We start from the raw sequence: 14191 nt of genomic DNA on the forward strand, positions 1-14191 counted from the left end.
TAAGTCAATCAATTTACATCGGAAGTGTCTGCAAAGACTTCACAGAGGTGTCATTCAAAAAGGAATTCTATTTACCTGAATTGTGTCTGGCTGCAGGAAAGGCACGGGTTTGAGGCATGAAACCTACAGACATTTGGAAAAGGCCCTACTCTTTTACTTTCACTACACTTCAGCAAAGCTATGGAATTCCTACTAGGACCAAGTTTGCTGTTTCATAAAAAGCTGATCCCAAATGAGTTCTATCTAATATCTGGACACATAGTTTTATGAATCAAACTTATGTTAAAAAATAAATGTGACACAAAAGTGAATTTTTGTGAAGATTCTACCTTTCCATGGTCAGGAGCAAACAGTGCAAAAAGAACTACTTCACTTAGTTATCAAATCACTATTGTCCTGTTTAGATGGAGGACTCAGACACTCTTGAAAGGAATATGAATTCCATTAAGCCACAGTGTTTGCATGGCTTTACAGAAAGGGACTGCAATTTGTGATAAAAACAAATTAGAGATTCTGATTCATTATTGCTCAACAATGAATTCAGCTTGCTTTTGAAAGGAAACAGATGATATGTTTACTTTTCTGTGACATAATCAATGAGCAACTTCCAAAGTCTAGAAGAAGTTTACAAAAAATCTAACTGAGCCAACACTACTAAGTAAATACACTGATAACAGTGTACCCTTAGAATTTGTTATTGTCACCATTTTTTCAAAGGAATCTTCAGAGATTCTTAATTAAAAATTAAGAAGGTTTGGTAGATAATTTTAACTTTAATGATGCAAAATGATAAATATTTTAAACTTATGAGTGAAATAGAAAAGAAGTGGAATTAATACAAGATAGATGAATACCCAGTTAAGGAAACCCACCAGGAAAGCCTGCCTCTGACATTACTGGAAAACAAAAGCTATGTATCAGCTAACACAAAGGATGTGTTATGTTCTGTTCTACTGATTCTTAAGATACTAAGTGTGAAGTGATTCACCTTTAATCTCAAGCTCCGTGTCTAGGGATGTTTTTAGTGTTATAATACCAGACAGGCCTAGGAACTGCACAAATGATGCCACTTGTAAAATTTATATTTTATATATTTATCCTTATACATTTAGATTTCTAAAGATCGTAAGTAATTTAGGAAGCCTCCTTCCTACCAAATTAGGTTTCACTCTCCACCTTACAGAATGTTGATCCTGAAAAGAAAAAAATAAATTCTCCTAAAAAAGAGGAATACCTAGAGGACACAGGCAAGGCATTTTTTAGTTACTTTTTAAAAAACTTGCCATGTATCATGAACTAAATCAGAAACTGGGGATACATAGAGAACAAATAGAAACTTGCCCCTCTCTACCATAGCCAAGTTCGATGCAGTGTGATAACTTTTAAGACATGAGAGTGCAGAGCAGGACCAGAGCACATAGAGCAGGCGCTGACCCAGCTCTGATGACCAGTGTGGGGATGAAGCAGAGAGGTCCACAGATGTGGCAGGACAAAGATCCAGGTATGCAGACAAGGCTGTGCCTTATCTGAGCACCAGCAGAAGACAAGACAGAGACAAGATGCAAGGTCTCTCGAATAAGATATAGAACAGATCCTAAAAGTAAAGAATGTTTGACCTGAAAAGAGTTTCTGGACTGATCAAGAACTCATCACTTAGTTGAATGAATAAAGACAACTCCAGTTACTTGGTGAGAAAGAATTAACTATTTGAAAGAACTACAGTTTTCTGGTTTTTATATAGCCATGGGCTCAAGAGTTTTGATCATATCCATTGCCTAGAATATAGTCATGTAGCCCTGACTAACTGCTAATAATGCTAGGGGCTAGAAAATGTGACACCTTGAAAAGTGGGTATGTTTCTAGCTAAAAACCATTTGTTCTATTACCAAATAAAAGACTGGGAGAATGGACATTGGTGGACATATGGTTGCTTCAATCACACTTGCCTTCTTTTACATTCTGCTGGTGACCAGGAGAGGTAGTGAGTGGAAGACAGTATGTCAGTAGGATATATACATAAGGAAGAAAATACAATTTTTCTCCTTAAATCTAGAAAAGTATGAAATGCATGAACTTTTGAAACTGTCTATAAAAAGTAGTTTGAGAAATACAGTTTAAAAAACTAAAATTTATCCTAAGCAAACTATCATTTAGTAGCCAAATTGTAGCATAGGAGAAGGCTATATATTAATGTCCAAATAATTCAAAATGCTTACCAGCACAGTCATTTTGAAATGAAAACTTACTCCTCAAGCTTGGAAAATATTATAATCTTATTTGGAAACATGATATCAATTGATACTTGAGATTTTTGATGGTTTCATCTTTAAATTAGTTTATTTAAAAATTATATCTACTAACATCAGATAACTTTGAATTGTGAGTTATAATTCTGTTCATCTCATTTAGAAAAAAAAAAGGGTAAGTATAATTTTATTTAAAGCCAAGAGGGATAATTTTCCATCATGTCAACAGAGGTATGATTTTATCTAGAAAGAAAAAAAATCCATGAAATCTTAAGAGGTGTAACATTCAATGTAACAGAAACAGCTCTATGAAGAATACAAAAAGAGATTTATCTTCTCACAGCTGTAGCAAGACTAGGGAGCTTACCTGCATGTGATATTTAGAAAGATGAAAAGAGACAGTTACTTAGGTGGTTATTTTCACATTTATTTCAAAGTCAATAGTCACGGGACTGGGAGAACTCCAAGGAGAGTGAGAAAAGCACCTTAAATGGAGAAGAAAAATTGAGTGCTTCGTTCCTTCCCCACCTTTCTAGCTCTGTGAAACTAAGCAGCTTGAAAAGTCTCTAAGATTTCATTTTCCTTTCCTCTTTCTTCCATTTCAGAATATGTTCTGCTTCATGGCTGGACTGGGCTACTGAGAAGTGCAAATACAAGTGTAACATGTTAGCCAGAGCAGTGATAATGACAGTGGCAGTATTTATTCCTTCTTTGGTGAGAAATTCTTTACTGTTAAAATACGTAAATTTAGCAATTAAACAGTCAACAAGTACTTGTTTGGACTTGTTTCTTCTCCTGACCTATCATGAAAGCAGTACTTATTCCATCCTCTTATACATGCTTAAATGGATTCTCTCCACAAATTTCTTTTTCTCATACAGGATCCAGATTGCCAGGAGAAATATCAACAACCTCTGATATGCAGATGATACCACTGTAAAGGCAGAAAGTGAAGAAGAACTAAAGAGCCTCTTGATGAGAATGAAAGAGAGTGAAAAACCTGGCTTAAAATTCAGCATTCAGAAAATCTAACATCATGGCATCCAGTCCCATCACTTCATGGCAAATAAATGGGGGAAAAAAATAGAAACAGTGACAGACTTTATTTTCTTGGGCTCCAAAATCACTGATGGTGATTGCAGCCATGAAACTAAAAGACGCTTGCTCCTTGGAAGAAAAGCTATGACCAACCTAGACAATATATTAAAAAGCAGAGACATCATTTTGCTGATAAAGGTCCATCTAGTCAAAGCTATGGTTTTTCCAGTAGTCATATGTGGATGTGAGAGTTGGACCATAAAGAAGGCTGAGTGCTGAAGAATTAATGGTTTCGAACTATGTTTTTGGAGAAGACTCTTGAGAGTCCATTGGACTGCAAGGAGATACAACCAGTCAATCCTAAAGGAAATGAGTCCTGAATATTCATTGGAAGGACTGATGTTTAAGCTGAGGCTTCAATCCTTTGGCCACCAGTGAAGAGCTGACTCACTGGAAAAGACCCTGATGCTAGGAAAGACAGAGGGCAGGAGGAGAAGGAGGCAACAGAGGATGAGATGGTTGGATGGCATCACTGACTCAAAAGGACATGAGTTTCAGCAAACTCCGGGAGATGGTTCAGGACAGGGAAGCCTGGAGTGCTAGAGTACATGAGGTCACAAGGAGTCGGACATGACTGAGACAGTGAAGGACAACTAGTTGTAGCATCTTTGCAACACTCTCCCCATCCATATGCAGCCTGTGTCCTTGAGTAAAGACTACTTACGGTAAAGGTGTCCTTGATGGGGTGGGACCCTTTGCAAGATAAGACATTATGATGGTTAGGCAGTAGTGCTGATGTTGGTTTGGACCCTTGATGCAAAAGGGAGGGGTAATGGGGTGAAAAAAAAAGTTGCTCAGTCATGTCTGACTCTTTGCAACCCCGTGGACTGTAGCCTGTCAGGCTCCTCTCTCCATAGAATTCTCCAGAGAAGAATACTTAAGTGGGTAGCCATTTCCTTCTCCAAGGGATCTTCCCAACCCAGGGATAGAACCCAGGTCTTCTGCACTGCAGGGAGATTCTTTGCAGGCTGAGCTACCAGGGAAGCCCAGTGGAGTAAAAGGAGGGACTGAGAAGCAAATACAAAAGAATGATGAACCTCCGAAGACTAAAAACAAAGCAGTTCTTCCATTTTCTTGCAGATACAGAGAAGAAGATCATTTACTTAATATCATGTGACTAAAGTTTCCCTAGTGCCATTTTTATTGGGAATTTGAATGTGGCAAGTAAACATAAAATGAGAGAAGCAAAGACCCTTAATATGTTTGTTATGAAGGTGTAATTATATACAAGGGAGCACTCTTAACAAAGATATGGTGATGCAAATACATCATTCACGACTTGGGACTTGAAATGATTAAAGTATTACTTACATGCTCTGATCTGAGGGTTAGTTAGAAAATGAGTGAGGCTAACAGGGACTAATAGAAGTGTTTGATGGTTTTCTTTATACATTTTACTCTATCAGTCCAATAGCTCATTACTCTTTTGCAACGAATCTTTCTTTCCTGTGGGAAATTCATCTAAATTTGGAGTCAAGTTGATCCCATCAAGAAAGGATAGAAATGCGACTCAAACTTGGCCAAACTGCTCATTTCCCTGGCCATGGTGACTGATTTAGGCATAGAAACAATTTAGACTCTTTCCTGGGATTTTTCTGCTCATGCAATCTGAAAAGGCACTCTCGCTTGGCTATTTTTGCTAAGCTGGTAGAATATTAGTCAAACAGTTCTTGTACTTCTTGTTTGCCAGGAGAGAGATGCAATGAGAGATGGAATGAGACTGCCTATAAGTTAGAGAGACAGAGTCCTGTCTTACCTTGGTATTTTTATTTAAATGAAGAATGGAATTTTAGCATATTTGTGTGCTTAAGACCATTTCCTAAGCAAATATTTGTCCATGGTATTGCTTACTGATGAAAAATTTTACCTCAGAACCCAATGAGAATAATAACTATGATGATGATAATAATCTCCTTTTGTTACAAGCTAAGTGGCTCAGCATATGCTAAATGTCTTTCATACACTGTTTTTTCATTTACTAAATAAAAAATATTCTAAGGTATTTAAAACTTATAAAAAAATGTTTTACAGAAGATGCAAAATTAATAAACAAAACACTCCCCTTACCTGAAGCATGAGAGAACAGTAGATATTCTTTATCACAGAACAGAGACAGTGACCCATATGCAGCCAGGGGCACAAGACACAACTTCAAAGGAAAATTATTCCTAAAACTGGGGACAATGTCAGCATCTAGGCAACATCCTCAAGGAGGAAGTTAGAACTTGGTGGAATTAACTGACTGCAACAGCAAATAAAATGAGATTTCACGTAGACTGTAATCTCTCGTAAGACAGCAGTCCTGGTTTATTTCAGAAATGCTGAGTAAAAATTCATGTCCTTGTAAGCCAGAAAGTTTGTTGTAATTGTATCTGATAGTGGAACTTTTCAGATTTATTTTTCTGTTTTTTTACCCTTGGCTGTGTCAATCAGTTTGGCTGCTTCCAACCATTTTATTACAACACATACTAATAGCACTGATTTGGGACCAAAAAAAACCCAAACATATTCTTTGCAAGTTAACTGGCCTGAAATTGGATTCATCTACAATCATAAAAATTAACTACTTCCTTCACAGCAACAAACATCTAAAAATCTTTTCATCTACAAGAAAACTTCTGAAGTATTCACCTTTTTTAAGGTTGCTTTCTTGACTATGAATAAATAGCCATAAGTTCTAATCACTTTTCTTCTGAAACTCACCCTTCAGTGACATTTTCAGTGGCCACCACACCTGAGAATGTTATTGCCTTCATCTGCCCTTTTACAATATTTTATTGTAAAATGCTAATGCTAATTTCAACCTGTTTTTATTGTAGATAAATAAAATCCATGGCTCCTCTGTCCATGAGATTTGCAGGCAAGAATACTAGAGTGGGTTGCCATGTCCTCCTCCAGGGGATCTTCCTGACCCAGGGACCAAGTCCGTGTCTCTTATGTCTCCTGCATTGGCAGGTGGATTCTTTACCACTAGCGCCACCTGGGAAGCCCAACAAACCTTATACATGCATCTAAATAAGCAGTATTAAAAGTACTTCCATAGACAGATTTGCACCTAATAAAACTGTTTCTCTTTCACTATTAAAACATTGAGTAAGACTTATACCTAGTGAAATGTCCCCTCCTTTCCTGTACAAAAAAAAAAAAAAAAGTCTAAGCTGTTTACCTAAAATATATAAAATGGCATAGATGGTAGGTAGAGTTGTTTGAATTGTATCACCCTAAAATTCATGTCTATCTGGAACCTCAAGTTGTGCTCTTACTTATAAAAAGTGTTTCTGTATGTGTCATTAAGATAAAATCAGGTTATACTGGATTATGGTGGGTCCCAAATCCAATAACAGTTGTCCATAAAGAAGAGAAAACAAAGAGATTCACAGACAAGGCCACAGGAAGATGAAGGAGAGACTCTTGACAAGCTGAAGAATGTCAAGGATTGCCAGGAGGCACCAGGAAGTAGGAAGCAGTGAAGCACAATTACTCTCCAGAACCTTCCGAGGGTACATGGCCTTGTCGCACTTTTTTGATGTTAGACTTCTATCCTTTGAATTGTGAGAGAGTCCACTTTTATTGTCCTAAGCCACCCAGCTTATGCTACTTTATTTCAGTAGCCCTAGGACTCAGTACACATGGGTTATAATAAACTTTAGATGCTAGATACACAATTAACAAAGATGACCAGTTGGCCAGTATTTCTCAGAAATAATCACTTTAATAAAGTGAGAAAGTTGTAATGAAATTATTTGAAAACATCTCAGGCTTGTCCTGGACTCAGTACATATTTGCCTGAAAATGATTCATCTGCAGGCAAGCATGAGACTCCATCTCAGAATGGTGACCCTGGAACACTCTATCACATTATGAAATATCCCATCAGTTTCACTTGAGTGTGCTTATTGAGGCAGGAAGACAAAATAATTTATTTTACAGACACTTACAGCCACAAGAATTGAGCCAAAATGGGTTTTCTTCTTAAACTTTACTAGAGCTTTCTCTAGATCAGAAGTTATTGACATTTATTATTTTTTGTTTCAGTCATGGACTTTCCCTGAGAATCTATATCCTCTCTTTGAAAAATACAGTATGTACCTTCACGTTTTTTTCTGTTATCTAATAACCTCAGGATGGTCAGATACTCCCTGATATCTTGCAGGGTCTCCAACCATCCTTATTGAAGAGAATAGCAAACTAGGGAAACCGGCTTCCATCTCCAAATGTTGACACAGTGGCCAATGTGCATGTCAGTTTATTGAATTCATTGGTGTTAAGGACAGGCTTAAATATGATTTTCTTTTACTCTCATGTAAACAGAGTTCTGGCCCTGTGTTTTGTGTGTGTGTGTGTGTGTGTGTGTGTGTGTCTGAAAATATCTGAATTACAATATTTTAGGGAAGACAGGATTATAACTTTGAGGAGTCAGCATATAGTTGAGGAAATAATTCATACAAAAGCAAAGCTAAAATCAGATTAAAAGATAGGCAAGAGGCCACATATACACACAAAATATTGTAATAAACACATGTACACAAATGGATACTCTATAACTGTTACTTGGAGCATCTCTCTCAACTACTCAAAACCCTTCAATGATGGCTAAACTTATATTCAAGTTAGTTGGCACAGACTCTAATTCTTTTTTAAGAAAAATTAACACACACACAACCACATTTTCTAACATTGTTTCCACAATGTGAGCAGTTTTTCATAGTGTTAATCTCTTTTTCCCAAGGAAAAATTAAAGCAAACAAGTTAGAAATAAAACAAACAAATCCTCTCTGTTTCTAAAGTTCATTGCGGCTCTTGGGAAAACAAAACTTAGGTTATGTTTCGCTAATCAGACATGATCCTTGCAAAATGTAGATACAGCAGTTAGCTACATGGGTTAGCCATTGTCTGATGCACAGGGTTATGGTTATGCGATCCTGGAATCCCCTGTGATGGAAAGGTGACATTGGCTGGCAGCTTCTTAATCTTGGCAGGGGTAGCCCTGCCCTGAGACAGCCAGCTCTGAGCTTTGTTTGTGGAGTTATTCCTAAAGCTAGTCTACAGACTGTATGAACACCTCTCCTAATATTTTGTTGAGGTCTCTAAATAGTTTAATAAGTCATTTTCTTATCAGAGGTTGCTTTTTTTCACATCTGAGAACAGTGATTGACACGTGGCCCCTAAAATCCCATGTTTTACTTTTCATATAACTGGATATGTGCCAATGGTTGTTTGGAATTCTTTGGAAATCCACAGATTGGCCCAGTGACTTGACCTCTAGCAAAGTTTTCCCCCAGGCTTTATAGCAATAGAAATAGAGCAAAACATTAAAGAAGATTAAATCAGTTATTAGTAGGAGATAGAGAGGGCAGGTTAATATTTCAAAGTTGGGTTAAACTATATGAGTTATGTGAAAAACAAATGAGCAAAATAACTGAAGACTAGAAAGAATGGAAGGCAGAGCCATGAAATAGTATGAGGGAAAACCTGCTACAGAGAGTAGCTTTGACACATCTGATTTCTGTCACTGGACAGAGTAAGGTTCAGTTTTATGGTGCCTGACTTCATTATTACTACTTTTAAAAAACATGATTTCTTATTTTTATTCTTACCTTGAACTATCTTGAATAATTTTCATGGAAATAATCAGTCAAAAGAATCTATACTAAAAGTAACCATCACAGAAAAAAGCAGGGGTGGGGGGGGCAAGCGAAATATCAACAGCCTCAAATATGCAGATGACACCACCCTTATGGCAGAAAGTGAAGAACTAAAGAGCCTCTTGATGAAAGTGAAAGAGGAGAGTGAAAAAGCTGGCTTAAAGCTCAACATTCAGAAAACTAAGATCATGGCATCTGGTCCCATCACTTCATGGGAAATAGATGGGGAAACAGTGAAAAGGGTGGCTGACTTTACATTTTTGGGCTCCAAAATCACTGCAGATGGTGACTGCAGCCATGAAATTAAAAGATGCTTACTCCTTGGAAGGAAAGTTATGACCAACCTAGACAGCATATTAAAAAGCAAAGATATTACTTTGCCGACAAAGGTCCATCTAGTCAAAGCTATGGTTTTTCCAGTTGTCATGTTATGTGAGAGTTGGACTATAGAGGAAGCTGAGTGCCGAAGAATTGATGCTTTTGAACTGTGGTGTTGGAGAAGACTCTTGAGAGTTCCTTGGACTGCAAGGAGATCCAATCAGTCCATCCTAAAGGAGATCAATCCTGGGTGTTCATTGGAAGGACTGATGTTGAAGCTGAAACTCCATTACTTTGGCCACCTGATGCTAAAGAGCTGACTCATTTGAAAAGACCCTGATGCTGGGAAAGATTGAGGGCAGGAGGAGAGGGGGATGACAGAGGATGAGATGGTTGGATGGCATAACCGACTCAATGGACATGGGTTTGGGTGGACTCCGGGAGTTGGTGATGGACAGGGGCCTGGCGTGCTGCAGGTTCATGGGGTCACAAAGAGTTGGACACGACTGGGTGACTGAACTGAACTGAACTCACTAATTTAATACAGAATATAATTTAATGTAATATTAATATATGTTTTAATATTAATCTAATTCTAGTATTACCAGGCTTCCCAGGTGGCACTAGTGGTAAAAAAAAATTCACCTGTAAATACAAGCGATGTAGGAGGCACAGGTTGAGTTCTTGGGTTGGGAAGACCCCCTGGAGTAGGAAATGGCAACCTACTCCAGTATTCTTGCCAGGAAAATTCCATGGAGAAAGGAATCCAGCAGGCTGCAGTCCATGGGGCCACAGAGAGTTAAACAGGACTGAGCACAGTTCAAATATTTCCAGCTATGTGTTCCTTTAAGAAATTCTAAATATTATCGAATTTTCACATTTCATTAAGTAGTTTCAAACAAATCTGAAATGCTTGTCCCAATGCTTAATTTTTCCTCATATTTCAATAACTATGTATTATCCTATTTCTCCCCCGAGCCTTTCCTATGTCTAGGACCACTATGTGAAAGTTGCTCAGTCGTGTCCAACTCTTTGCGATACCATGGACTATACAGTCTATGTAATTCTCCAGATCAGAATCCTGGAGTGGGTAGCCTTTCCTTTCTCCAGTGGATCTCCCCAACCCTGGGATCAAACCAAAGTCTCCTGCATTACAGGCGGATTCTTTACCAGCTGAGCCACAGTTCAGTTCAGTTCAGTTTAGTCGTTCAGTCGTGTCCAACTCTGTGACCCCCTGAATCGCAGCATGCCAGGCCTCCCTGTCCATCACCAACTCCTGAAGTTTACTCAAACTCATGTCCATTGAGTTGGTAATGCCATCCAGCCATCTCATCCTCTGTTGTCCCCTTCTCCTCCTGCCCCCAATCCCTCCCAGCATCAGGGTCTTTTCCAATGAGTCAGCTCTTTACATGAGGTAGCCAAAGTATTGGAGTTTCAGCTTTAGTATCAGTCCTTCCAATGAACACCCAGGATTGATCTCCTTTAGGATGGACTGATTGGATCTCTTTGCAGTCCAAGGGACTCTCAAGAGTCTTCTCCAATACCACAGTTCAAAAGCATCAATTCTTCGGTGCTCAGTTTTCTTTATAGTTCCACAAGGGAAGCCCAAAATAACTGGACTGGGTGACCTATCCCTTCTCCAACAGATCTTTCCGACCTAGGAATTGAACTGGGGTCTCCTGCATTGCAGGTGGATTCTTCACTAACTAGAGAGACTTATTTTATCCTATAAGAAACAATAGGTAAAATTAAGAAACTTAGAAGTGACAATGGAGAGAAGTTGTTTTAAATGTGCAAATCAAAGAGAATTCTAAGCTTTGGTGCAACTTTTCATATTTGTTATAACTATATAATACCCAAATACAAAATGAAAAAAAAATAATTAAGTGCAAAAATGGATGACTTTGGCTCAGATCATAAACTCTTATTGCAAAACTCAGACTGAAATTGAAGAATGTAGGGAAAAATAAAAACCCACTAGGCCATTCAGGTATGACCTAAATCAAATCCCTTACAATTATACAGTGGAAGTGACAAATAGATTCAAGGGATTAGATCTGAGAGACAGAGTGCCTGAAGAACTATGGATGGAGGTTCATGACATTGTACAGGAGGTAGAGATCAAGAAAAAGAAATGCAAAAAGGCAAAATGGTTGTCTGAGGGGGCCTTACAAATAGCTGTGAAAGAAGAGAAGCGAAAAGCAAAGGAAAAAAGGAAAGATATTCCCATTTGAATGCAGAGTTCCAAAGAAAAGCAAGGAGAGATAAGAAAGCCTTTCTCAGTGATCAGTGCAAAGAAATAGAGGAGAACAATAGAATGGGGAAGACTACAGATCTCTTCAAGAGAATTAGAGATACCAAGGGAACATTTCATGCAAAGAGGCAACAATAAAGGACAGAAATGGTATGGACCTGACAGAAGCAGATGTTAAGAAGTGGCAAGAATACATGAAAGAACTATAAACAAAGATCTTAATGACCCATATAATCACAATGGTGTGAAAACTCACCTAGAGCTGGACATCATTCACGACACTTCAATCTTCTCCTCCAAATCCCTTTATGATCTCCCTCACCTCTTCACATTTTGTTTAATCAATTTACCTTTTTATTTTCTTACTTCTGAACAAAAATTTTTTGGGCAGTGGATGTCCATATAATTTTACTATGTAGAGTATGGATCTATTATTTTGTTCAATCTCTACATACTGATTATTTGTCAAAACAATAAATCTAAAATTTCAAGGAATTCATACAAACGAGTTAAACTAAAAGCATTCAGTTTATAAGTTCACCACTAGGTTTTGTTAGAGAAGTCAAAAACTTTTTCTAGTTATAAATTATCATCTTGCAGATTTTCAATAGGATGAAAGTAAACAGCAAATTTACTTATTAGACTTACAGTTGGCAGTCATTACTTCTGAAGAGTTGTACTGTTTTTAGAATTATTCTAATCTACACACTAGAAAATTAATATTAAACTTAAAATATATCCCCTGGAAGCAAATAAAATATTTTATTAATCCTCATCTGTACCTGTTATGAGTAACTTATAGTTTTATTTTGAAAAAGCTTCTCATTGGTTGAATTCTAAATTAAAAAAATTATCTATGATTAAAAGTTAACTGATAATACATATACAGAGATATAAATTAGCCCCTAATCCTCTCATTATTATACAACCAAGTTTATATTGTTGTGTGTGTGTGTATGGGTGTCTGTGTACAAACCCAAATGTATTTTCTTTCCTATTTTAATAACGGTTTTAATTTTGTTTTAAATATTCCTTTTACTTTAAATGACCCATGGGAAGTTTTAGATGTGAGTAGTCTAGCCCTCTCTGAGCCCCAGTGAACAAGAAATTATCTAGTATGCCCAGTATTTCAGTAACTCTACTTTGCTGACATTTTCCACTCTAAACATTAAATCCAGGAAGATTTAGCCCTCAAGAAAATCATTATCAAGTTCATCTCATTAGACTTCCTTCAGAAGAGTTAGAGGAAAAAATCATTAGAAAGAAATGGAAATATAATAGAATCATAAGAAAGCCACTTAAAACTTTTCTTGTTTTCCTTTCTTATTTTTTTGCATGTATGAAACATTTTTTGCATGCCTGATAAATCATTTTAATGTAATAATCAGAGAACAAATGCTAAATCTTGATACCAAGAGATTTATAAAGACTATTTTTCAACCTGGACATAAAAGTAGTATCAATTTAGGAATAATGTAGCTCATCCATTGCTGAAATGTCACAAAAAAATTGAAGAAGGAAGGAGGGGAGTAAGGAAGGAAGGAGAGTAAAGGAGAATAGTAATGACTAAAGCAATTGATTGAGATTTAAAATCAACCTAGTGGGGTTGATCAAAGAAGATGCATGATTAATTAGCAGTTTAATTAATGGTTTAATAGTCCTACATAACTAATTGCAGTCAAGAAAAAAAGAAATAAAGAGGTGAAATATAAATGTGAAAAAATTTAGAAAATAAAGTAGTTGTATAACAAAATGGACAAAAAATTCAAAAGAGAAAAAAAATGCATACTGCATTTTATAGGGTCCTTACATTTTAAAGACTGTAAGGAAAGTAGTTACAACTTATTTGCTTGTGTTCAAGTCTCTTTAGTCTAAAATTATCTTACATAATTTTTTCATTCTAGATCGGCTTTTCCTAACATGAAGTCCATTTCTAATTAACTTTCTTCTTCAGCTTCTGTGACAGAATTATGTAGATAAATACATTTATGAAATAAAAATAATTTTTTAATATTGTCAAAACATTATTAGAAGGATAAATAAATTGGAGATTATGAACTAATAACATTATCACATATGTGATATCACATATCACACATATCACAATTAAATTAGGAATTATCCTCTCTGAAATTCTTAACCTTATAGTTTCTCTCCATTAGTACACAGTTAAAGGCCAAAATGTAATGTGACCAATACTCTATAAAGTTTATGGCAAATCAATATTTGTGTTTGTGCATATTCTTTGACTTCCATAAAACTCCCTGAAATATAAGTCTTACCTCATTCTGGAGATCTCGAATCATTTTGCTCTTTCTTTCCATTTCAGTCTTTAGAAAATGAATCTGAAAATAAAGAGGACACTATGTAGATACATTTCAAATTATTTCTATAGCTTTTATAAGCTTATTTTCATAATTTTTGAAGTATAAATATATGATTATCTCTGTCAACAAATATGGAAAAATAACAAAGGATTACAATATTCATTAACCAAAATTTTATTGCCCAATTCATAAATATATCTGCTAATTATACAAAAATACTCTTTTCTTATATAATAAGAAATTGTATTTTAATTGAGAAATGCACATTATGACTATGATTCTTTCACCTGTATAAAGCTTTTT

The 14191-nt window shown here is 36.4% G+C and overlaps 1 protein-coding gene across 3 annotated transcripts in view; it reads right to left on the reverse strand.

Annotated features, from left to right (window-relative positions):
• LUZP2 (leucine zipper protein 2) overlaps positions 1-14191 on the reverse strand; it is a 478324-nt gene that overhangs the window by 226532 nt on the left and 237601 nt on the right. For all 3 annotated transcript variants that reach the window (XM_070457275.1, XM_070457274.1, XM_070457273.1), the window contains exon 5: positions 13844-13906. In XM_070457275.1, coding sequence (XP_070313376.1) covers positions 13844-13906 — 63 coding nt within the window. The remainder of the gene's footprint in view (positions 1-13843; positions 13907-14191) is intronic.

The sequence above is a fragment of the Odocoileus virginianus genome, chromosome 28, assembly GCF_023699985.2.
Source record: "Odocoileus virginianus isolate 20LAN1187 ecotype Illinois chromosome 28, Ovbor_1.2, whole genome shotgun sequence".
Taxonomy (NCBI): domain Eukaryota; kingdom Metazoa; phylum Chordata; class Mammalia; order Artiodactyla; family Cervidae; genus Odocoileus; species Odocoileus virginianus.